The following is a 23,213-nucleotide window of genomic DNA, read 5'->3' as shown; positions in this document are numbered from 1 at the left end:
GAAAATCCACCAACTCAAATGTAAAAGTTAAATCTAATTGTTATTATTCAACTTTATTACCTTTTCATTGTTATTATTTAACTTTACACCTCAACCATATAAAATTAGACTAATTATCATTTAATTTTATTAATTATTGTTTAGATTCATTCAACTGGATATGATTAACAGACAATCAATTTAATTAACTTTCAATTGTAAATCCATAACATTCAAGGTTAATCATGGATACATTTTTTTTTTACTCACTTCGTTCCGGATTAGTTAATTAAAAGTTCAATCAGTTGATCTGGAAAAACTCAGAGCTCATGATTTAATTAGCAAAAAAAAAGAGTCTTAATCAATCATCAGAATTAAATTATTCACTCACAATTTCGTAATGATTAAGTTAATCCTCCTTCAATCAATCTTCACGAAAGATTATCATTAATTTGATATTATTTAAAATTCACACATTCAACCAACCTTAAGTTTTAATTGAGTTCATAGGGTTGATTGTTAAATTGTTTCACTCGTAAACAATTTAAACAACAAAAAAATATTTAATCAGATGAGCCAAATATATTTAATTGTATTCATAATATAAGACAAAAATATCAATAATGATGAGGATAAATTGATGAGCTCTTTTAATTGTTTAATATTTTCAACTCGATCAATTTGATTAGGAAGAAGAAAAAAATTTACCAATCAAATTAAATTGACCATCTTCATAAATAAATGTTAATTGTAAATTTGTACGATTAAATTATCAGTTAATTTCTCGTTAATTCAATCAAATTAGCAAACACGATTCGATATAATAATAATAATAATAACTACTATCATTAATCATTAGATAATACTCACGATTAAATGAAAAAACAAATTGATGAAAAGATAATTTCACCTTGTTTTTTTATTCAATTTTCATTTAAATTGTTGTAACAAACAATTAAAAATAATTTCGATTAACTTTAAATTGCAACAATTTGATAGAAATTCAAATTTGGCGCCTCTTTGATTTTCTCTTTTTTTCCTCAACCCAAACAAATTAAAGTCTATGTCATAGACTTAGAACCGCATTAAACCCGCAGCGATGAGTTTAATCGGAAATTTATTTAATTTAAATTAACCTTAATTATTGTGATAATTCTTATTATTTATAGACAATTAATTTAAAAACTGTTCGATTAAAAGTAAGTAACATCTCTTATTCTGGATCAATGGTTAAATTTGGATCATCTTTACCTTGGTGTATACGTCATCTTGATGCTTCACTAAATGAAGCCAAATCTTAATTTCAACCATACAAAAATCTTATTGTTGTTATTGTTTTTTTTTTGCATTTTAGATTATTGTTCATTAATTTGATAACTTATGTGCTTTATTTGTTCATCTTTAATTATACAGTATGACTTTCAGAAAGGTTGTTGGTAATTTGGAGCGTTTTTTTGACAAGAACCTTACAGATCTTGTCAGAGGCATACGGAATAATAAAGAGAATGAGGTTAGTGTTGATCCTTATGTTTTTCTTTTGAAAAGTGTATTTGTTTTTCCTTTTCTAATCTTTTTGAATTTATTATTATTTTTTTCTCCTTCTCCCAACAGGCCAAATACATTGCCCAGTGTATTGAAGAAATCAAGGAAGAATTGAAACAAGAAAATATAACAGTTAAAACAAATGCTGTTGCTAAATTGACTTATGTGAGTTTATCTCTCTTTGTCATTCTCATATCATATGTTACCTGATAGTTTACAACCCTAATTGATATGACACTTTTTTTTAATCATTTTGATTCTAATCATATAGTTACAAATGCTTGGGTATGACATGAGTTGGGCAGCTTTTAACATTATTGAAGTTATGAGTTCTACAAAATTCACTTATAAGGTTTGTTATTTACTTTCTTCTTCTTCTTCATTTACTTTATATATTCATTTCAAATGAATTTCATGGAATTTTTTTTTCTCATAATTTCTCTTTTACTTCACCAGAGAATTGGATACCTCTCAGCATCTCAATGTTTCCATGAAAATACAGAAGTTATGATGTTAACGACAAATATGATTAGAAAGGTATACACATAGTAATAAGTATTTTTACTTACAATTTTCATTAAGTATTAAGTGACTTTACAGTTGATTGATTGTTTCTTATTTTTTTTCGGCTCTTTTTAGGACCTTAATTCACAAAACATGTACGATGCTGGTTGTGCTATGTCAAGTCTCGCCTGTTTTATATCAACTGACATAAGTCGGGATCTTGCAAATGATGTTATGACCCTTCTAACCTCAACAAAGCCTTACCTGAGGAAAAAAGCAGTTCTCCTAATGTACAAGATATTCCTTAAATATCCTGAAGCCTTAAAACCAGCGTTCCCTCGTTTAAAAGAGAAACTAGAAGATCCCGATCCAGGTAGATTCAATTTTCTCTTCCATAATATATATGAAATTTTATTCCATAAGTTTAATCATCTTTTTTTTTATTCGATTATCTTTCCCTATTAGGAGTCCAATCAGCCGCCGTTAATGTTATATGTGAACTCGCCCGTAAAAATCCTAAAAATTACCTTTCCTTAGCTCCTATTTTCTTTAAATTGATGACCAGTTCGACAAACAATTGGATGTTAATTAAAATCATCAAACTTGTAAGTTACTTGACATGGTCCTTGATCATTTTTGCTCAAAGATTAGAGCCAACAATCAATCAATCAAAAACAAAATCACTAAGCCTGCTCATCTTTACATGGTCAACATTGAATCATCCTCTTGGTGCTATCATTTTTGATTTATTATAAAACGCTGGTGATATATTATCATTAGATTATATCTTTAAATTTGATATAATGATCACCAAACTTTTATTTTCATCCAATCTGATCCCTCGCACCCTAAAAATCCTATTAACAAGATCACAAAACTTCCGGTTATGAATGATAATTTTTCTGTTCTCATTCTCAGTTTGGTGTTTTAACACAATATGAGCCTTTACTGGGCTTTAAACTAAGCAATCCTCTAATTGACATTATAAGAAGGTAAATTGTTCACCAATTGACTTTCTAATTTACACTTTATTACAAAATAACCTTAACCCTTTTACCGTTATCCCTTTTTAATTGCACAATTAATCAAAATTACCATTATTATCATAATCATTATTATTATTATTATTTTCTCTCCTTACCAATACCCCAGAACATTTTAGAGAGAGAGAGAGGAAATTGTATCAATAATAAGCATCCAAGACTAACAGAAAACAAAAGATCGAGCTCAACATTATTATTATCAATTTCGAGCTCATTTTATGTTGATCATGCATGATGACGATTGTTTTTTTTATAAATGATTATTTTATTTTCTTGCCGATGATAAAATCAAAATCTTTAGAGTAAAAACTATCAGTACAACAAACGAATCACTGAATTTTTTCATTCACCTTAAAAACCTAATTTTCTTTTCTTTCAGTTCGGTGCTTTGATTCCCATTGAACCTAGATTAGGCAAGAAACTGATAGAACCATTAACTAATATAATTCACAGGTAAATTAGTTGTTTTTGTTTTCATTTGTTTTATGTTTTATTTACCTTTTAACTTTTGCCTGTTCTTAAAATCACAATGCAACTTCATCACTTTTTTGTTTACTGTTTACGTTTTTCTCCCTAATTCAATTTCAATCCAATTTCAAGTTAACTAATTGAACTTTTTTTCTTTATTGTTTCCTTCTCGATTCTCAGCACTTCTGCTATGTCACTTTTATACGAATGTGTCAACACTGTTATAGCTGTTCTTATTTCCATTTCAAGCGGTTTGCCTTATCACAATTCTTCCATCCAATTATGTGTACAAAAATTGCGAATTTTGATCGAAGATTCTGATCAAAATCTTAAATATCTTGGTCTTCTTGCTATGAGTAAAATACTTAAAACTCATCCGAAAAGTGTCCAAGCTCATAAAGATTTAGTATTGGCGTGTTTAGATGATAAGGATGAATCAATTCGTCTGAGGTTTGTTATTTTTAGTTATTATCCTCATGTAACAAGATGAAAATCTTACAATTATCAAATTGATTTTTCTTCTTCTTCTTCTTTAACTTTACTCACACACATACACAGGGCACTCGACCTTCTTTATGGTATGGTTTCCAAAAAGAACCTCATGGAAATAGTTAAAAAGCTAATGACAAATGTATCCGAAAGTCAATTAGGAAACAAATATCGTGATGAGCTGATTTCTAAGATAATTGACATTTGTGCACAAAACGATTACCAGTTTATTGTTAACTTTGAATGGTACTTCAATCTTATTGTATTAACAAGATTATCTCTTATTTTCTAGTATCTAAATTAATCTATTTTTCTCTCCTTTTATGGTTCAATTTTGTTATTAATTTTCTCTTCTCTTTTTATTGATTATTCTTTACAGGTATTTATCAGTTCTTACAGAATTAACTAGAGTCGAAGGAGGAACCAACCATGGAAGTCTCATTGCCCAACAAATTCTTGATGTTGCTATTAGAGTTGAATCTATTCGACAATTTGCCACCAAGCAAATGGTTAGAAGTGTTTTCTTTTTCTTCCCAATTTGTCTATTCGATTCATTTGAGATTCGTATTCATTTTGTTTTCTTTTGATTTTCTTTCTACAGGCAATTCTCGTTGAAAATTCTTATATGTTTGTAAATACCTCAGTTTGTGAGGTACTTTATGCAGCTTCCTGGGTCTGTGGTGAATTCGCTGAGTAAGTCTAACTAACCGATTGATTAACTATCAACATAATATTTGAATAATGGACGCTGATGGAAAATATTTCTTCTTCATTTAGATATTTACCTGATAAACGTAAAGTTGTTCTTGATCTTCTAGTTAAACAATCATTCCCACCTCATATTGAGTCAACTTTTATTCATAATGCATCTAAAATTTTCTCGAAAATTTATTTGGAAGAACAAGATTCTGAATTGATGAAAGAATTCGCCGATCAAGTTATTGGATATTTGGATCCATTCCTGGTCAGTGAGGACCTTGAAGTCCAAGAGAGAGCAACCAATTTACTTCAGATTGTTAAACTGAGCTTGGAAAATTCTGAAAAGATTGACTTTGTTTCCATTTTTTATGCTCATCCTCTTAATCCCGTCGCTCCGATCGCTCAGCGTAAAGTTCCAGTTCCTCAAGAATTGTTGATTGATGAACCTTTTAGAGAAGAGAGAGAAGATGAGGATATGGATGAAGATGTTCATGATCAAGTGCAAAGTTTCTTTGTTAAAGAAGATAGTGAAGACGAATATCGTCATGAGCTTAGAGAATCAGATATGAATGGTTCAGCAGAAAATCACAGAAGTCGACAATTTGATTACGAAAATAATCCAAATTATCTCAAGTCAACCAAGAAAAGGACTCTCAACCAATCGGATAGAATATCTGAACCAGATATAGCCGAAGAAGCTTATGATTATACTCTTAAAGAACGAAACAAGAACTTTATTCCAGGCCTTGCATCGTCGGAAAGTTATGTTCGTAAAAGTAAAGAAAAGAAGACCAAGGAAAAGTCAAGTAAAGAAAAGAAAAGTAAAGAAAATAAGGATAGTAAAGAGAAAAAGAGTAAAGAGAAAAAAGTGAAAGAGAAAAAAACGAAAGAGAAAAAGAAGAGTAAAGAGAATAAAAGTGAAGAAATAATTGTTGTTAGTAAAGAGAAAAAAGTGAAAGAAAAAAAGACATCGAAAGAGAAAAAAATGAAAGAGAAAGAATTTAAAGAGAACGAAATTGTAGAAAAAGAAGTTAAAGAGAAGAGGAAAACAAAGAGAACTAAAAAATCTGCCCCCAAGGAGAATTGCGAAAGTCCAGAAATCGAGCCCGAATCAACTCACTTAGTCACAATTAAAGGACTCGAAATGCCCGAAGGTGTTGATCCCAACGAAGTGACGAACGACGATGACAATCTAAGTGATTCAGATCCACACAAAGCACTGGCTAAATTCAGTCTTGACGAGCCGAGTTACTCAAGAACAAGAAAATCGAATTAAAATTCCACCCGAAACAAAAAAAAGAAAGAAAAACAAACAATTCGTTCGTTAATTAAACAATTAAACAAGTTTCTTGTTTCTCTTCTCGTTCTTGTGTTTACAAAATCTCTTTTTTTATATACAATTAATTTAAATACAGAAAATTGTAATCAACTAATCGATGAATTGTTATTCTTGTCTCATAATCATTTTCTTTTCTCCTTTCTTTAAACCGTAACAATTGCGAAAATGTAAAAAATGTTCCAATTCGAAGTTCGAAGTTAATCAAAATAAGAAAAGATTAATTGATCGACGATCAGTAGATGGCAGTTGAATCTACAAATGCGAAAGTGAAGATCGATGGAAGAGCTTCACAAATCGATTAATATCAATATTCGTTTGTTTTTTTTTCTCTTTCTTATTTATTCTGTTCTCTTTCTCTTGATTGATCTTTGATTCTGAATCGATGTTAGAATCTAAATTATGAGTAAATCGAAAAGTGAATTGATTTAAAGTGAGAAAAGGGGGATATCGAATAGTCATCCTGATTGTTGGTTCAGTAGAAAAGCGTGTTGACTTCGTGGGGCGAATTTGTTTAAATTAATTTAAATTTCATCTTTAAAATGGTTTAATTTTCATCATCATCATCATCATACCAAATTATTGTCTACTTTCCCCCCTTTCTTTTTCTCTACCTCTTATTTTTTCTTTTTTTTTCTTTTTTCTTTAGTTTTTTCTTCATTTCAATTTTCTTCTCTTTCTTAGTCTGTCTTTTTCTCTCTCTCTCTCTCCTTCTCCTTCTCCTTTTTCTCTCTCCCTTCTCTCTCTCTCTCAGTCTCTCAACATATTTACCTTTAAATTTCTCTCTGTCATCTTTACCATCTTCTTTTCCTTGATTTTGGTTAATTGTTTGCAACTTTGCCCGTGAAACGACACTAAATTAACAGGAGAGGGAGAACACGTATCCAGCTCACTTAAACAACATAGACGCTCTCCCTTTAAGTTTCTCTTTTTACTCTCTTTCTCTCTCCATCTTGATTGACTTTGCGAGAGACAGCAGGCAAAAAGGAAGTAGAAGTTATAACTCACTCTCACTCTCTCATTTTTTTTTCTTTCTTTCTCTTTCTCTTTCTTTCCTTTTCTTTCTTTCTTTCTTTCTTTCTTTCTCTCTCTCTCTCTCTCTGTATCCCCTTTATCTCCTTCCCTTTCCTTGTTTTTCTCTATCTTTATATATCTCTCTATTTCATCCCAAGTCTATTGACTGACCCTCACCGATAAACTGTCCTTCATCTTGATTCCTCTTTCTGTTGTCGTCATCATCATCCTCCTCACCGTCAACACTCATACTCTCACATCATACAACACACCGCCTCAACCACCACCATCATCATCTTCACCACCATCATCAACATCACACCACCACCACCTTCATCATTTCCACCTTAAAACCAATCCAGCTTATCACACCAACAACTGACCCCATCACCTTTTTTTTTGCTGACCAGGGATTTTGAGATACAACATAAACATTGAACCTCATATTTACATAGACCAGATATTAACTCCCAAGACCACAGAGAAACGACTGTCAACTATCTCAATCAACCTGGAGGAGAGCCATGTTCAATAACTCTTCCTCATCCAGTGTAGGCGGTAATGATAGCTGTTACCATTTCAAGATATTGGTGCCAGCGGTCGCCGCCGGTGCCATTATTGGTAAAGGTGGTGAGACAATAGCTCAATTGCAAAAGGATGCCGGTGCTCGGGTTAAAATGTCCAAAGCAAATGACTTTTACCCCGGTAATTACGAAGGTTTTTTTCTTTGTCTTTACACCATTTAATCTGCTCTTCGTACTTGACTTATTTGTTTTACTTATCCTTCGCTTTCCTTTTTTCTCTCTCTCTCTCAAATTTTTTCATTTTCCAGGTACCTCTGAACGTGTCTGTCTAATATCCGGCAGCGTTGATGGTATTCTTCGCATCCATGAGTTTATTATGGAAAAAATTAAGGAAAAACCTGATCCAAACGCTAAAATGGCGATAGATTTCGACCATAAGCAGCCAGCCGAAAGGGAAAAACAGGTTTGTCTCAGAATTTTGTTTGATTTTTTACTATTTTGGGTTGTATATTGGTCTCTTTTGTTGGTCTATACAATTTATCATTTCCATAAATTTGAATGATCCTCACCTCATGCTTTGATTTAACCTTTTTTTTCTTACCTTTTAATGTCAATAGGTTAAAATATTGGTTCCTAATAGTACCGCGGGTATGATAATTGGTAAAGGTGGAACATACATTAAACAAATTAAAGAGGAAAGCGGAGCATATGTACAAATATCACAGAAATCACGGGATCACGCACTGGCAGAGAGATGTATCACAGTTATCGGTGAACCGGATAACAATAAAAAAGCATGTGCAATGATTATATCGAAAATAGTCGAAGATCCACAAAGTGGAAGTTGTCTTACTGTAAGTTATGCCGATGCTACTGGACCAGTTGCTAATTTCAACCCTACTGGCTCACCTTATGCCAACATTGGAACCTCAAGTGGTCAATCTAATGTCACCAATAGTAATCCATCTTATAGTTCAAATGGTTCTCTGAATAGTTTAAGCCCTACCTTAGCAAATAGTTTCAACAGCCCACAAGGAACCGGTACACCAGGAGGTATGTTACAATTTGGTGGAGTTGGCCTTGGACCTACTATCCCGCAAGCAAATTCTGCTCAAATGATTGAAAGTATCAAAGCCATGCTTCGTGTCTCTGGTTACTCAGAAGAAGCAGTTTCTGAGATATCATCAGCCATGAACACATTAGCCAATTATGGAATGCTTGGTTTAGGACTTGGTTTGGGTGGTATGTTTAATAACATTAATGGTGCTCCCATGATTAGTTCACTTGGTATGGGTATGGCAACATCTACTCCTGTACCTAATAATTGTGGCCTGGCCATGGGCTCTGTTGGAGGCGGTGGTAATGCACCAATGTTTACTTCTCAAGGAACCGGAGTTCCTGGTTTAGATACGTGTAACAATGTTGCAGCAAATTCGTCGGCAGTAGCCGCTGCTGCGGCTGCTGCAGCAGCCAACGCCGGTGGAAATGGTTTATTCGGTTCAGTTGGTAATACAGCAACCGGAATTTCAGGTTTAAGTATGAATCATAGTGGCTTTGGATCACCTACTGGAACTCGTGGTGGAGGTGGTCCTGATCGATTAACCATGCCTGACGGATCTGTTTATGATCCATTTCGTCGATCATCTCCATCCATAGGATCTCCTGGAGCAGCATCATCTGGAGGTCCTCAATTAAACGTTAATAACAATTCATTTGGACTGGGTACTGTACTCAATAGCCCAACCTCATTACGGAAAAGTCCGACACCAACTGACGGCCAAGATGCGCAAAAAGTTGAAGTCGAAATTGGTGACAATATAGTGGGAGCCATACTTGGACACGGTGGTAAATCTCTGGTTGAAATTCAACGTATCAGTGGAGCTAATATTCAAATATCTAAAAAGGGTATTTTTGTTCCCGGAACCCGAAATAGAATCGTTACCATCACAGGAACACCTCATTCTGTTAACACAGCTCAATATCTTATAGAGCAACAGATCAACGAAGAAGAAGCTAAAAGAGCTCGACAAAATTCAACCACGTTGAGTAGTGTTCTCTGTTAAAATCAAATCCATTGATTCTCTCTCTCTCTCTTTCTTTCTTTCTCTATTTCTTTCCTTTCCTTTTCCTATCTTTACTTTCTTTCTCAAACCAAATCCCCCACGCATGTAACAACCATACATATACAACCACAACCACAACCACAACACACAACACTTTTTTCAATCAACACCCAAAATTAACTTAATTATGTCAACGGCAACAACGACAGCAAAAAAAGCCTTTGTTCACTGACTCATCATCCTTCCACATTTTCTCTATCTCTCCCTGTCGCCCTCTCTCTCTTCACACCGCATGAAGAAAAAAAACAAACACGCGATAAACGCGATAATCACATATGGAAACAACATTGAAACAAAAATGAGATAAACAAAAAAACAAACATGCATGACGCTGTTGTCAAATATAATTGTTTCTTTTTCGCATATATAAAACGCAAAAATCATCTCATTTCAATCAAATTAAGTTAATTTAGATGCGTCTGAAATCCCGTGTGAAATATTTTTTATATTATATAAGTAACATATTCATAAAAAATACACACCTTTCTCTCTCTCTCTCTTTCTCTCTCATTGCAAATAGTCAGGGTATCTAAGAAAATAACAGTAACTCGCTTCATCCTCAACACCAACAACAACTTCAATCCAAAACCATCAAACAAAAAACACCAACACAACACCAACAACACACATGAAACATGCTACATAAACACAACATTACACATACACAATGCATTACATTCAACAAACAAAAACCTCGCCCCATTATCATTGATACAAAAACTATTGTTTACTGTTAATATATTAGACCCAAAACCTTTTTTTTTTGTCAACTAAATTGTTCGAACCATCATCAGTCAATCTTCATCTTCATCCATAGAAGACAAATTCACATACACACACACAAAATTCACAATCAGTTGTTAATTTAGGTTTAAAATTTTCTTTCATCTCTCAATAAACTACATCAGCATCGCAATGACGTTGTCGAAGTTTATTAATCGCGATTCTAACTTTCGAATATTTTTTTCTTCTTTGATTAACAAGAACTCGATTAGTGTTGGAAAATATTTAAAGGTAAGTTTCGCTTTGTCGCAGAATAAACAATCAACAGAAAATTATAGCAATAATAATCTTAATTATATCGTTTATTAAGTGACTTAGATAACATTTGTTTTATAATTGAGCGATTAAATTTTTCCAATCATCTTGATTAATTTGAACAATTGAATATGAGAAACAAAAATCTAAATGAAATTGAGTAATTGTTCAGTGGTGATTATTATCTTGATGAGACAATTTTATCTTCCGTAAAAAATAAGTTTGTTATAAGTGGTGATTATTGGTGAATAGGTTAAGTATTGGTGACATTTTAATTGTTGTTAATTGTTATTTCCAACAAACTACTGCCGATGGGTGTCTTTCAACTTTCTCCTCCAGCTCAGCGTGGCTTTTACTCATTTCTGTACAAATTTTATCGTAACTGTGATTACCATCAAAGAATCTGTATATTCCTCGTTGATGAGCAATCGATGTAGAATCAGGTGAATCAACCAGAATTGGATATTTATTCAATCGGCGAATTAATGATTTCAATGAACCAAAATGGACCAATTTTTTCTCATCGATTCCATTGTGACTTGGATTTAATCGGATACAAAGATCTTTCAATGTAACACCAGGAGTCATGTTACAATAGAATTGGAAAACTGATCGGAAATTGGGCTTAGAACTTGGACTTTTAGCAACAAATCGTAAGCACTCCTCCTGCAATTCAGTACTTTCCACGAGATTTGATATTTTAGGTGTTGTCACGAACACATTTGAATACTGGAAGATCGGGATTAGCGTAATTATTTCATAATAAATCATATTCTGTATACAAGCTTTCACCAAAGAGACTTCAACATCAGCTTCACTTGCGATTTTGGCAACATGTCGATTCCCATCAATAAACGATATCACCTAGATAATTATGAGAAAATCAATTAGAATGATAATATTTCATGATGATAAATTTTAATTGTAATATTATGTTTACTTGTTGAGTGGTCAAGTCCCATTCACTTGGAACAATTGATCCTTCACTGGTCAGAAAAATGGGTACATCGTGGTCTTCAACGGGATCGGGCTTTGGACGGACTCGAGCAACTTTTAAATAGATTGTGGTTGATGCAGCTAATCAAAAATGGGAAAATAAGTTGATTAAAATGAATGGAAATACATGTATGAATCTCGCATTTGTAATTAGCGATCAAAGTTAAACTTACTGATTGGAAGTTCACAAGATCTATTGGCCGTAAGTTTATCTCGTATTTGAGCCATGATTTTGGGTAAAGTGCTTTTAGTTTCATTATTCGAGATGAATCCGCATTCCTTTTCCAAATTGATCAAATATTGAGCCAATTTCTTGACAACGGGCTCATATTGAACTGTCCTCATGGCAGAAGCACAAACAAAACAAAGATTGAAAATTAATCTATTCCTTGGAAATTGTGGCCCATCTAAGCCAACAGGGAATCCGATGACTTTGAGATCATTTGAATTTCTATTCGGAAATAAATTAGATGAAAAAAAAACAACCAAAACAACAATAGAAAATCAATGAATAAGAAAATAAATTAATTCTAATCTTCATTTCCATGAATGAAAAATTCACTTACACTGTTATTAATCTTCCTTCAAGCTCTTTTTTAGGTATGAGGTAAACATTTAGAGCATTGAATTTATCCTCGGAAACAATATCTTCAGGTACCTAGAGAAAAATTGTTCAAATAAGTGAATTAAATTAAATTAAATTAGAATAGAAAAGTTGAAAATGTTAACCAACCTGATATGTTAACTTAGGCCCATAGACATGATCAAATTCACAGAAAAATATACAACAAATTGGAGATTCATTTCTCTCTTTTTGGGAATTGGGCATGATGGTGATCAAGATAATGATTGAATTGATTAAATGTTCATTTAGAAACAATAACAAGAATAATAAAAAACTCGAAATAATCGGCCCATCAACAGGTAAACAAACCGAAAATAGAAACAATAATAAAGAGAAAGAGAGAAACAAAAAAGTAAAAGTGGTTAACAGAACGAGATTGGAACTTAATTGCACAAATGATGATAATTCGGCTAATTGATTGTTAACTTGATTATGGTGACAATCAAGCGAATGTATAATTAAATTGATTTCAACAGTAAAAGTGGAAAAATAATCGATGATTAAAATTAATTCACTTCTCCAATTCAACTGTTTACATTTGTTGTGACTCTCCCGAGACTCTCTCTTACTCACTTAGTTTCTCTCTCTTTTTTTTATTCTTCTCTCTTTTTCTGGTTCTTGGTGTTTGTTGTTGTTTCTTTTTTTTCTGGTTCAATTTTTTTTCTCTCTTTTTCTAAATCACATGTTAACCCAATGTCTACTAAATTGTTTTCTAATTTATTGCTAATTAATAAATCAACATTCATCTCTGAAGACATCGGCTTTTTAACGAGCTTTTTTTGTCTCCAAAAGGATTTACCTCAGGGTGAATATTGTGAATCTCGGTGAGTGAAAAGATCAGTTGATTCTAAAGAAATGGTTGATTTTCTTTATTCTAAAATTTTCCTTAATCTATTTCCTCAATTTCCCTGTTCTATTGATTGATTTATATTCCAGCATTTGGCTTGTAATCACTACTATTGTGCTACTTTCATCGATTGGCGTTGATTGGATTTACTTTGGATCGGGATTATCCCTTTTGGTGACTCTCCTTTGTTCACCTTATTTGTCCATCAATTTATATTATCTAATTTACTACAGGTAAGATTGAGATTTTTTTTAAAATTTCTTTTGTGATTTAATTGGGATTATCTTTGTTTTCCATACGTACAGATTCAATGAGTATCGATTGATTAACCGTTTCAATGGATTGTGTTACTATCTTGGGGAAAATCATTTTCTACTCAAGAAATTGTTAACCTTGGGTCAAGAATTGCAGATAATTGAGAAAAATTGCTCTCTAAATGATTTAAATTCATCGAAAATTGTCCAATCAACTTTCTCAATCACTGTGAGACTATTTAATCTACTTAGAGAAGAAACTAAATTAGCTCTTAGTTTACCTGCAACTATCGAAGATTTAAATGGAGAGGACAATTATGTCTCATGTTTACCGAATCAATTATTTGAAGACCTAATTCATGAAGAAAATCCAACATCATATCAACTCAAGGTGAGAATCGAATATCATTATTATTATTCTAAATCAAATTCTAAACCTACAATTCTCTTCCTCTAGAGTTTAATGCAATTGGTGAGGATTCAACAGTCAGAATATCTCAGGAGGATTCTGTGTGCTCATATTTCAGGAACTCTCAAAGGTGAATACTTGATTCATTCCTTTGTGATGACGATTCGAATTCACTTTTACATGAAAGTATCACATTCACCGAATATGTGTATTATTGTACTTTCGTTGATCACCATAAACTTCACACCCACACTGTGTTGGTGTGGGTTGACCATTCGTCCAAGTTGATATTATATATTTTCTATCTTATGAATTTGATTCTTTTTCAGAAAAGTGCCAAACTCTTACCCGTATCACGAATTCTTTACAAAGGTGTAAAGATAAAATTTTACCTGAATTTTCAAGATTAAAATCCTTATATGCTTACCATCAATCGTCATGTTACAAACAAAGCGAAGCTCAAACTCCAGTGCCTTTAAACGCTGCAACTTTCGATATCAATTACTCTTTAAGATCAATTCGTCTTCATCTTCAGGCTGCACTTTTATTGTAAGTGGAAGGAACAAAATTTATTCAAAAGATTGATTCTAATTACAATTTCCTTTTTCAGACTAAACAAGATCGAAAGTTTATCCACCCAAGATGTGAATCTCAAGCATTACTGTATCATGGATGATGTTTCCAGGATAGAGAAAGAACTCAATCTGGGAACGGAGAGTTTGAAAGCCTTTTCGAAAAAACTTCGAAAAAATGGTAAATTCTATTGTACTTTTCTTTCCTAGAATTTTATCTAATCTTATTATTGTTTTTCTATTCTATTCAGATAATACAGAATCTTTCAAACCTCTAAAAGCTCCTGAATGTGATCCCGAAAATGAATCTCAACCTGTGATAATTGGTGAAAATTTTCAACCAACGATTGAAGATCAAGTATTTGAACTATTCATCGACGATGATGATTGTCTAAATTGTCAATATCAAGATGATATCGACGTAAGTTTAGTTCCTTGCACAAAATTTGATTTCTTTATGAAATTATTGATATAATATTAATTTTCTCTCCCCAATTAGGAATCTCCCATTATGGTTGACGATTTTACCACAATTTCGTCCAATTTATTTCAAGAACTTAAAACTGCTCTCATACCCAAAGCCGAAGAAACCAGGGAACGAGAAGCAAAAGCCTTAGGAATACCCAAAGAAGAAGTGCCTATGCAATTAATCAATGATTACAATTTAAAATCTAAAGAAGGACCAAAAATACCTCAATCAATGAGACAAGAAACTGAATTAGCTAATTTTTTCATTTCCAATAACAATTTAACATCAGCATTAGCTACAAGAGCTGCTCAAATTAGCAAAGATCTCAAGCTGAACAGAAGCGAGGAATGTTTCGGCGATAGTGATAACGACGATATAACCGATAACGAACTGATTTGTACCTGAATAATTTAATAGCTCACCAGGAATAAGCTATTATCCACCACTGTGATTTAGAAATTTTAATTCAATTAATGTCTTCCAATTAGACTTCTAACTTGATTGTTTATTTTTCTCTTTTAAAGTTACAAGTTTATCTCATGAAAAGTTGACATTTTATACAAAGTATTTTCTTTTAACAAGACAAACAATCATTACGATTAACATTTCATGAGATTTTCAGAGCTCACGATGAAAAAAACCCAATGGATAAAGATGAAATTGAAAACATGTAATTAGTAATACATATGAGTTTAAATGAAATGAAATTGTTGTTACTCACGTTTGATTAATCAATAGATTTTAATCAATCCCAAGTCGTTGATTTTCTTGAACAATTTGCTGTATCAGTAAATCCTCCTCGTACTTGGTTAAACCAGGACGAACACAACAATCACAACGTTGATTATTTTTACAATAGACAAGCGCTTCTGGTCTTACCGAAAGCGCTTTCATGACTCGAAAAGTATCAGTGTTACATTCAGTTCGATAACATTCATCCTGATCATCATTCTCATCATTTACTGGATAAATTTTTCCTTTCGACTCGAAAAGTAGATCATTATTATTACGATTAACCATTGGACCATTGTAACCATAGGAAGATCTCTTTGGCATAAAAGGATGAACATCATAAGGATTGAATGGAGTTTCATCAATTGCATAAGATTTAACCGGATCAACGAAATTGGAAACAATCAAAGTCACCATAAACCACAACAACAACAACAATTTAACTTCTTTTATCATGATGATGATAAAAAAACTAAATCAAAATCAGAAAAAGAAGACGAGAAAGAAAAAGTAATCAAACAACAATTCTGACAATCAAGTTAACAGAATTAAAGGAGAATCAGAATATAAAATGGTCAACCACTTATATACCTTGTCGAAAATGTTAAATACTCTGTAAACCCATATTCCACATCGGAAAATGTACATTTATCTTGCTCGAAATTTTCTATTACCTTTAATCCAACGATAAATGTACATACGGGCAACTGACAGTTTATCTCATTACCTGTTCTCTTAAATATATATAAGATATTTTGTTCTTATTCTGTAATAATAATCAATTGTTCCCTCATGGATCCAATGAAACCTTGTCATGGGAATGATTTATATTCAAGTTTAAGTTTTGTTATCCATTGTTAGGAATCACAAATGACCTTGCAAAGGAAATGATTGGTAGTTAATTTTTTCTTTCTCTAATAATATTCAATCAGAGTGAACAGTTATATTGAAACTTTTATCGATCAACTGTCATTCCAAAGGTTTCTCTTGATTATCTCATCTTAACGGTTCTTTTTTTTATATTTTTCTCTGTTCCTTTGGTTTTGTCAAATATCCTCATTAAATGAAAGAGGTTTCAACCTACACTTATATTAACATTGTCTTACAACCAATTTAGATGAAAGTAATTCGATGAGAGTTATCATTTAAAGGTAATCATGTTCACATGAAATTGAACCATTAATAGTTGGTAAAAGTGGTGAATTATATTCAACTTTAATGGTCTTGATTGTCAACAATTTGTAGGGAATGTTGGGATTGACCTTGAGCTCGAATTTAATATAAGGAGAAGAAGAAAGATTTTATTGATTTATTGTGATAACGAATAGAAGATGATGATGATGGTGATGAGGAAGATGAGAATTGAGAGTAAGTTGAAGAAGGAAGAAAGAAGATGCAAAAAGAATAGAAAATTCTGTTTGGAGGCCAAAAAAGAAGGATTTGCTTCTGATTCTTTTAGGATTCCAAAGTGAATCATGAGAAAAAAAAGAAAAGAGTGTTTAACAGGGAGAGAAACTGAAGAAGATACAAATATGATGTAAGATGGAATAAAGAACAAGTCGGATGAGGATGAAGATGATGGAAATGACATTAACTTGGACGACTTAATAACTAGTATGGAATAATAAGGTAAAGATTTTGAGAATATATTGACTGATAGGTAAGAGGTAATGGTTTAGGCGACAAAAGCGAAAGTGGAAAGTGAGAAAAATGGAGCAAGAGAAGAGAGAGAATCTTTCATGTTTACCTTTTTGGAATAACCAGGAAAACTCAGAATTTGGGATAAATAGAGAAAAAAGTGGTTTCGAGTATGTCAAGAAGGAAGAAAGAAAAGTAAAGAGAGAAAGAGAATAGAAAGAGAATAGAAAAATAATACTGAAGGAGGAGCAATTCCAAGTCATTTTCATGTATCATGAACAAGTGAATGTGAATGAATGAGTTTACAAAGAGAACATCTAATGATAAACCGAATTTCACTTTTTCTCTTTTTCTATTCGCATTTATTTATCATCTCTATTAAAATGAATTTAAGTTAATTCAGTTAATCGATAATGTTTACACTCCATCATTTGTGTTCCTCTGATTACCAATACGTTTTCCTTTCCATGTTAACCATTGACTCTCTTTGTGTCCATTACAATTGCCTAAGAGAATAGAAAACATTGTAATGATAATTTTCTTCGAGTGCCTCAAACATTAAGTGCTCTCTCTCTCTCTCTCTCATTCTTAATTCTAATAATTCACTTTACAGTTATTTTCGATCTCAATTATCTTGTTCTTTTTTTTTCGAACAAAAAAAATCCTCTGTTTGAGAGATCAGCATTTAGCTTTCTATCCAATTTTCAGCTTATCCATTTCTCTGATTATCCAAATTCAACCATAACATCTAAAGTGCTAATCAGCTATTCATTTGTGTGATCAATACTTTCTGATGATATTCAATTGCTCCATTTCAACATAATCATCATCGTTATCATATCATCATGTGAAGTAATGAATAATCATCTGAATTTATCTTCATCATCAATAATAGTGTAACAATAATCAACTACATGACCAATAATAAGGTCTCATTACTGGAGTAACATCATTATCATCAACGAGAAAAGCAAAATAATTAGTCCTTAAATGCCTCTTACAAGCAATAATCAATTAATTGATGAGCTCAAGATCAATTAATTAATTGGTTGGAATAACAAATCGTCAATCGAAGCTCAGTGAGTCGAAAGAAATTTGGAACCAAAGAGAGAACCCAAATATCTTCTAATATTCAAAATCTACGAGATAAAACTGAGCAAAGAAAAAACCGAAAAAGTAAATTACCCAAGTGCTCATTTCAACGACAATTCGAATAACCTTTTTTTTTCGAACCTTCATATCAGTGAATCAACCAGATTTCCATGATAATATTCGAACAATTCTAAACTGGACAATCCATTGGATAGAATAAGAAGAAGAAAAAGAAAAAAAAATGTAATGACAAGAAAGAAACCAAAAGACCCGCGAAAACAAATTAATTGATCTTCAATTAGCTCAACATTAAAATTACTGTTCATTTGGTTAATCAAAGTGATTTAGATACAAAAAAAAAGAAAAATCTATCATTCATCTTGACAATTAATCGATAGTTAAATAATTTATCGATACAATGGCTGAAAGAAAGAACAAATTTCTTTGTGTTAAATATTTTCTAATGGCGTCCAATGCTTTCGGTGTCATGCTCGGCATATTCGTAGTGCTTTTCGGATTAGCTTATTCCATGGAAACTTTTCCCGGAGGCTATAAAGGTCGAACCTGTGCCATTGCCTCAGTTGTATTCATCTTTTTCGCCCTAATAGGCTATTGTGGTGCTCACCATCAGAAGATTGTTTTCCTGTTAATTTATTCTGTAATTATTTTCCTTTTCGTTATTTCAAATGCTCTAATTTGGATAATCGCCCCACAAGAATCTTTACTTGATTCACATTCGAAAACGGTGATTCTCATGGGACTTTTATTCATTGGCCTAATGTTTGCAGCAATTGTACTCTCCTGGCATCTAAAATATGCAACTGATTACGTTGAAGAGGAAGAATTAAATGAGAAAACGATGATCAACAAACCAGGAACGATAACGTTTAATTCAATCCAACGAATTAGAACTCGAAGCTTCTCTGAGCCTTCTTATTGAAAATCAATCACCAAGATTGTATTGTGAATATAAACACTGTGCATATATAAAATGTATATCAGTTCAATTTCCACCACCATGATAATCTCACCATCAGCATCCTCATCTCATCATTTCCATCATCAACAGTCATGATAATATATTACAACGAGAAAATAAGAAGGAGACTTGAAGCTAAATGGGAAAGATTCACCTTCTATGTTGTGATTGATTTGGTTTGTGGTCATTTCTGTTTGCCAATGGGAATGTGATTCTAGTCTGAAAATACTAAAGTTACCATCAGAAAATGGTAACAAAAGTCAATATCAATTGTTGTTGACGAGAATATAAATAATCATAACCTGCCCTGTAATCTGAACTTTCATTTTCCTGCCTTTCCTTTTTCATTGCTTCATGAAAAATTCAGTCTTTCAACTTAAATTTCCCAAATTCAATTGTTTACTATTGGGAGAGAGAGAGAGAAACAGATAACAAAAGAAAGTTAGATCGATTTTCTCGATTGTCGATTGGTCCAAATCACGAAGGTACAACAACAATTATTATTATTAAGCTAACAAACAAATGATTATCCGCCTTGTGTTATACTAAATGCAACTTTAATCAACAATAATTCATCGTAATCTTTTATCATGATGATCCATCATGAGTTGTTAATGTCAATCAATGTTGAATATTACCAATGGTTAATCAAGTCAAGTTACATTCTTAATGGTTCTGAATCATGAATCATATCATCATCATCATCATCATCATTTCTTCTTCATGTAAATTAGCAATATTTGCAAGAGTAATCAAGAGAAAAGTGAATCAAGAACAGAATCAGACAAAAGCTTCCCAAATAATAATGATAACATGATTTGATAACATCCACAGAAAATGTAAATCAGTTGGGTTGATATAATATGTATCTTGAGACCTGAGTTGATAATATTATGATATTTTATATACAGAATTCAAATGAACTTGTGTTGTTGACGATTCTCAGAATTTTATATATATAAATAATTGGAAAAGATGATGAGAAAAAAAAGGGAAAAGTAGAACAACAGATTCGAGGAGGAGAGAGATGAAGGTGGAGTTGAAGGATGGAAAAGAATAAGAAAAAGGATAAATTGTTCTAAGTTGATATGATTCCAGGCGATGAATTGAATAAGAGAAATGAAACGAAATCGAATATGAATAAACAGTTATGATGATAATCAGGTTTCATTAGAATATTAATAAAAGAGATTATGTATTAGGTTGATAGACTTTAATTCTTATGTTTATCATGAGAAATCCTTCAAGTTTCGTAGCACTTTTTTCTTCCTCAGTTTACCATCAAATAGAAACTGAATTTCGTCCAAAGGAACGAAAAAAATTCTCTTTTTGATTCACTAGAAAAATAGAATATTATTGATTTACTTTTCACCTTTCACCTTGCTGAGTTCTAGTGAACATATAACATGGAGAAACTGGAAAAAACTGAGAGAATTGAAAGAAAAGACTGAGAATGGAAAACTGATAAAATGATAAAAATCAAAGTTCGAAAGGAAAAATGATAATATTCATGTGGAGTAAATTTTCATGGTGATTTACATGAATGAAAGAATAGCTCATGAAAATTATCAATCAGATTGGGTAAATCAATATTATCAATAACAATAAACACCATCGATTGATTAGTTGATCACTTTCGAGATTGTAACTATTGATAATTGAATTTAAATCGACAATAATAATAATGGTAATTGATTTTATCTTCAATTCAATAAAATGAAAACAAGATTAGATTAACAAGTGAAAATCAAGTTAATTAAGTTAATGGTGATGATGATGATGATAGACAATTAGATGTTAATTGTTTAATCTAATCAGAGGTGGAGGAGAAATTGCCTTGAATTTGATTGGGAGAAATGAAATTTATTCATGATTAGATTAACATGATGATATTAATGATCTGAATTTGAGACAGAATGATGATCTTACATGATTAATGGTAACAATTAACATTGATTAACATTGAAATTAACTTTGAAAACAAGTCTTCCAATCTCTTATGAGAATCAATCATTAGCTGCTAATTGTTTCAATTAATATATATACATAAAAAAACAAAACGGTGTAATCAAATTAGATTTAATCAACAATCAAGAAATGAAAAGCTCATGAAAACAAAATCAACTTGAGATTAACATTGTAAATATTATTGCTAATTAACTCTTAAATCACAATCATTTTAATCAAGAAAAAGACGAAAATTATAAAGAAAGTAATTAAGATTAAGAACAGACCAATTAACTAAATTAACATTTACAATTACACATTTTAAATTTAATCATTTGCAATCTAATTAAATTACTACACCTCAGCTCTTTCACTATTATCAATACAAATCACTTGATTCCTTAAAATTGATTCAATAACAATCAGTTAATTGTAATTATCATCAGAAACGATTGTCAAATGAAACTCTCATTATTTAATTAATAAATCAAATCAATTAAATGTAAACAAAAATTAAATGAAAATTAATCAATTGAAATAAAAAAAAAACTACAACAACAACAATTAAGAGAAACTATTTCAATCCAAATGTGAATGAAAAAATTAATTGGAAAACGTTGATTGTGACAATCAATAAATCAGTGAATAGAAATTAATTGAAACAATATAACAAAAAATAATGGATCCAAATTAATTGATTAACTTTTGGTTAAGTCAAACTGATTAATTGTCGTTTGTGATTTAACTTCTTTGCCTCTATCAATGAAAACAATTAATCGATCCATTGGAAATTAATATCCAACAATTAACTTCTCAACCATTTCTATCAGATAACAATACAGATAAACTCATTAATTACTAAATTACAAGATTAATTATTATAAATGTTTCTTTTTGAGCTCATTTTTCATCAAATTCATGATCATGAAAACTGAAAATGAATCTGAATGAAATCAGAAAATAGCCTCAGGGAATTGAGCTGATTAACATGAAGGTAATAACAATGAAATGTTCACAAATGGATAACTATTCATAATATAATTAGATAACCTGAATACGAATCGTTAGTTGGAAGATAATTATTATAATAATAATTTTATCGATAAATTTACTCATCAATTTTACCAAATGATGATTAGTTCTGAAAAATCAGCTATTCATTGAATAGAATTTTTTTCCTCACAATTTTATAAATAAAATCTTCAACTTCAGGATTATCATAATGTAGAATCCATAATAATGATGGAAAGAATTGGTTAGAATGAATAACCCGACCATTAGAACTTTTCTCCCTCTCTGTAATAATATCGAATTCATGATGATTATTCTGAAGAGAAAATTTATTCCAATGATCATAAATATCCACGATTCCTAATTGATTTAACTCTAATATCTTTTTCTTTTCATTTACTTCTGTTTCCACAATATCTTTTAATGAACTTTCATCATGAGATAATATGAGAATTCCAATACGCAAACTCATTCTAATTATCGGGAAAATCACCATGATAATTGTCACACTGAGAATCGGCTCAGTTTCATGAGGTATAAGAACAATGAATCCAATTAAGAAAATATTACAATTTAAAATTCCATCTACAATAATTAACCTCATTTTCGAAAGTTGTAATCATCATTTAACCGCAGATCATTTGGTTAGAACTAAATTTAAAGTTCGATCCAATCAATTTATCCATTTTCTAATGGGACAATTAACCCAATTGTAATAAAAGAAAAGTGAACACGTTATTTATATTTCTCAATGGAATTGAATAATTGTTTCGGTAACAATTTTCCTTTATTGTGGTTAAAAATTGCAATTGATTAATTTTTGGAAAATGATGCATAAATTGTCAACAGATTATCATCTCTTGCGATTTAATTTCGAGAGAGA

At 31.5% G+C, this 23,213-nt stretch overlaps 4 protein-coding genes across 6 annotated transcripts; 3 read left to right on the top strand and 1 right to left on the bottom strand.

The window, feature by feature from the left end:
* The first annotated feature begins 1,046 nt into the window (after positions 1-1,046).
* Positions 1,047-6,157, top strand: LOC128389623 (AP-3 complex subunit delta-1-like). 2 transcript variants are annotated; one of them, XM_053349240.1, is made up of 13 exons: positions 1,047-1,178; positions 1,393-1,489; positions 1,591-1,686; positions 1,793-1,873; positions 1,978-2,058; positions 2,161-2,398; positions 2,491-2,630; positions 3,448-3,521; positions 3,717-3,986; positions 4,095-4,271; positions 4,405-4,534; positions 4,627-4,718; positions 4,803-6,157. In XM_053349240.1, the coding sequence occupies exons 2-13, from the start codon at positions 1,394-1,396 to the stop codon at positions 5,998-6,000; spliced, it is 2,673 nt and encodes an 890-aa protein (XP_053205215.1). In that variant the 5' UTR covers positions 1,047-1,178; position 1,393; the 3' UTR covers positions 6,001-6,157. The 2 variants fall into 2 exon arrangements, with proteins under 2 accessions (XP_053205215.1, XP_053205216.1); XM_053349241.1 differs by having other exon boundaries at positions 1,048-1,178; positions 1,334-1,489.
* A 376-nt stretch (positions 6,158-6,533) lies between these two features.
* LOC128389627 (RNA-binding protein Pasilla-like) lies at positions 6,534-10,637 on the top strand. Of its 2 annotated transcripts, none has more exons than XM_053349246.1 (3): positions 6,534-7,791; positions 7,907-8,061; positions 8,216-10,637. In XM_053349246.1, exons 1-3 carry the CDS (start codon positions 7,599-7,601, stop codon positions 9,659-9,661), a joined length of 1,794 nt encoding a protein of 597 aa, XP_053205221.1. In that variant the 5' UTR covers positions 6,534-7,598; the 3' UTR covers positions 9,662-10,637. The 2 variants fall into 2 exon arrangements, with proteins under 2 accessions (XP_053205221.1, XP_053205222.1); XM_053349247.1 differs by having other exon boundaries at positions 6,536-7,779.
* A 139-nt stretch (positions 10,638-10,776) lies between these two features.
* Positions 10,777-12,894, bottom strand: LOC128389631 (GATOR complex protein NPRL2-like). Its single transcript, XM_053349250.1, has 5 exons — positions 12,489-12,894; positions 12,322-12,413; positions 11,929-12,206; positions 11,700-11,836; positions 10,777-11,623 (listed from the first exon to the last, which is right to left on the bottom strand). Exons 1-5 carry the CDS (start codon positions 12,582-12,584, stop codon positions 11,048-11,050), a joined length of 1,179 nt encoding a protein of 392 aa, XP_053205225.1. The 5' UTR covers positions 12,585-12,894; the 3' UTR covers positions 10,777-11,047.
* Positions 12,895-12,936: 42 nt separating this feature from the next.
* LOC128389628 (uncharacterized) lies at positions 12,937-16,487 on the top strand. The gene is made up of 8 exons (XM_053349248.1): positions 12,937-13,204; positions 13,317-13,460; positions 13,533-13,872; positions 13,939-14,020; positions 14,220-14,439; positions 14,501-14,643; positions 14,714-14,883; positions 14,962-16,487. The coding sequence occupies exons 1-8, from the start codon at positions 13,074-13,076 to the stop codon at positions 15,334-15,336; spliced, it is 1,605 nt and encodes a 534-aa protein (XP_053205223.1). The 5' UTR covers positions 12,937-13,073; the 3' UTR covers positions 15,337-16,487.
* Positions 16,488-23,213: the final 6,726 nt, after the last annotated feature.

This window comes from Panonychus citri, unplaced genomic scaffold (genome assembly GCF_014898815.1).
Source record: "Panonychus citri isolate SS breed McGregor unplaced genomic scaffold, ASM1489881v1 Contig00109, whole genome shotgun sequence".
Lineage (NCBI taxonomy): Eukaryota > Metazoa > Arthropoda > Arachnida > Trombidiformes > Tetranychidae > Panonychus > Panonychus citri.
This window is presented reverse-complemented; position numbering and strand designations above follow the sequence as displayed.

What these genes read in the sequence shown, in the direction of transcription:
- LOC128389623 (XM_053349240.1), top strand. Translation starts at nt 1,394, where the DNA reads ATGACTTTCAGAAAGGTTGTTGGTAATTTGGAGCGTTTTTTTGACAAG. An exon ending in GGAATAATAAAGAGAATGAG is followed by an intron (nt 1,490 to 1,590) that starts GTTAGTGTTGAT and finishes TTCTCCCAACAG; the next exon opens with GCCAAATACATTGCCCAGTG. An exon ending in AATTTGCCACCAAGCAAATG is followed by an intron (nt 4,535 to 4,626) that starts GTTAGAAGTGTT and finishes TTCTTTCTACAG; the next exon opens with GCAATTCTCGTTGAAAATTC.
- LOC128389627 (XM_053349246.1), top strand. Translation starts at nt 7,599, where the DNA reads ATGTTCAATAACTCTTCCTCATCCAGTGTAGGCGGTAATGATAGCTGT. An exon ending in TTACCCCGGTAATTACGAAG is followed by an intron (nt 7,792 to 7,906) that starts GTTTTTTTCTTT and finishes TTCATTTTCCAG; the next exon opens with GTACCTCTGAACGTGTCTGT. An exon ending in CAGCCGAAAGGGAAAAACAG is followed by an intron (nt 8,062 to 8,215) that starts GTTTGTCTCAGA and finishes TAATGTCAATAG; the next exon opens with GTTAAAATATTGGTTCCTAA.
- LOC128389631 (XM_053349250.1), bottom strand. Translation starts at nt 12,584, where the DNA reads ATGCCCAATTCCCAAAAAGAGAGAAATGAATCTCCAATTTGTTGTATA. An exon ending in ATCTTGTGAACTTCCAATCA is followed by an intron (nt 11,837 to 11,928) that starts GTAAGTTTAACT and finishes ATTTTTGATTAG; the next exon opens with CTGCATCAACCACAATCTAT. An exon ending in GGGACTTGACCACTCAACAA is followed by an intron (nt 11,624 to 11,699) that starts GTAAACATAATA and finishes ATAATTATCTAG; the next exon opens with GTGATATCGTTTATTGATGG.
- LOC128389628 (XM_053349248.1), top strand. Translation starts at nt 13,074, where the DNA reads ATGTCTACTAAATTGTTTTCTAATTTATTGCTAATTAATAAATCAACA. An exon ending in GAAAAAACTTCGAAAAAATG is followed by an intron (nt 14,644 to 14,713) that starts GTAAATTCTATT and finishes TATTCTATTCAG; the next exon opens with ATAATACAGAATCTTTCAAA. An exon ending in AATATCAAGATGATATCGAC is followed by an intron (nt 14,884 to 14,961) that starts GTAAGTTTAGTT and finishes CTCCCCAATTAG; the next exon opens with GAATCTCCCATTATGGTTGA.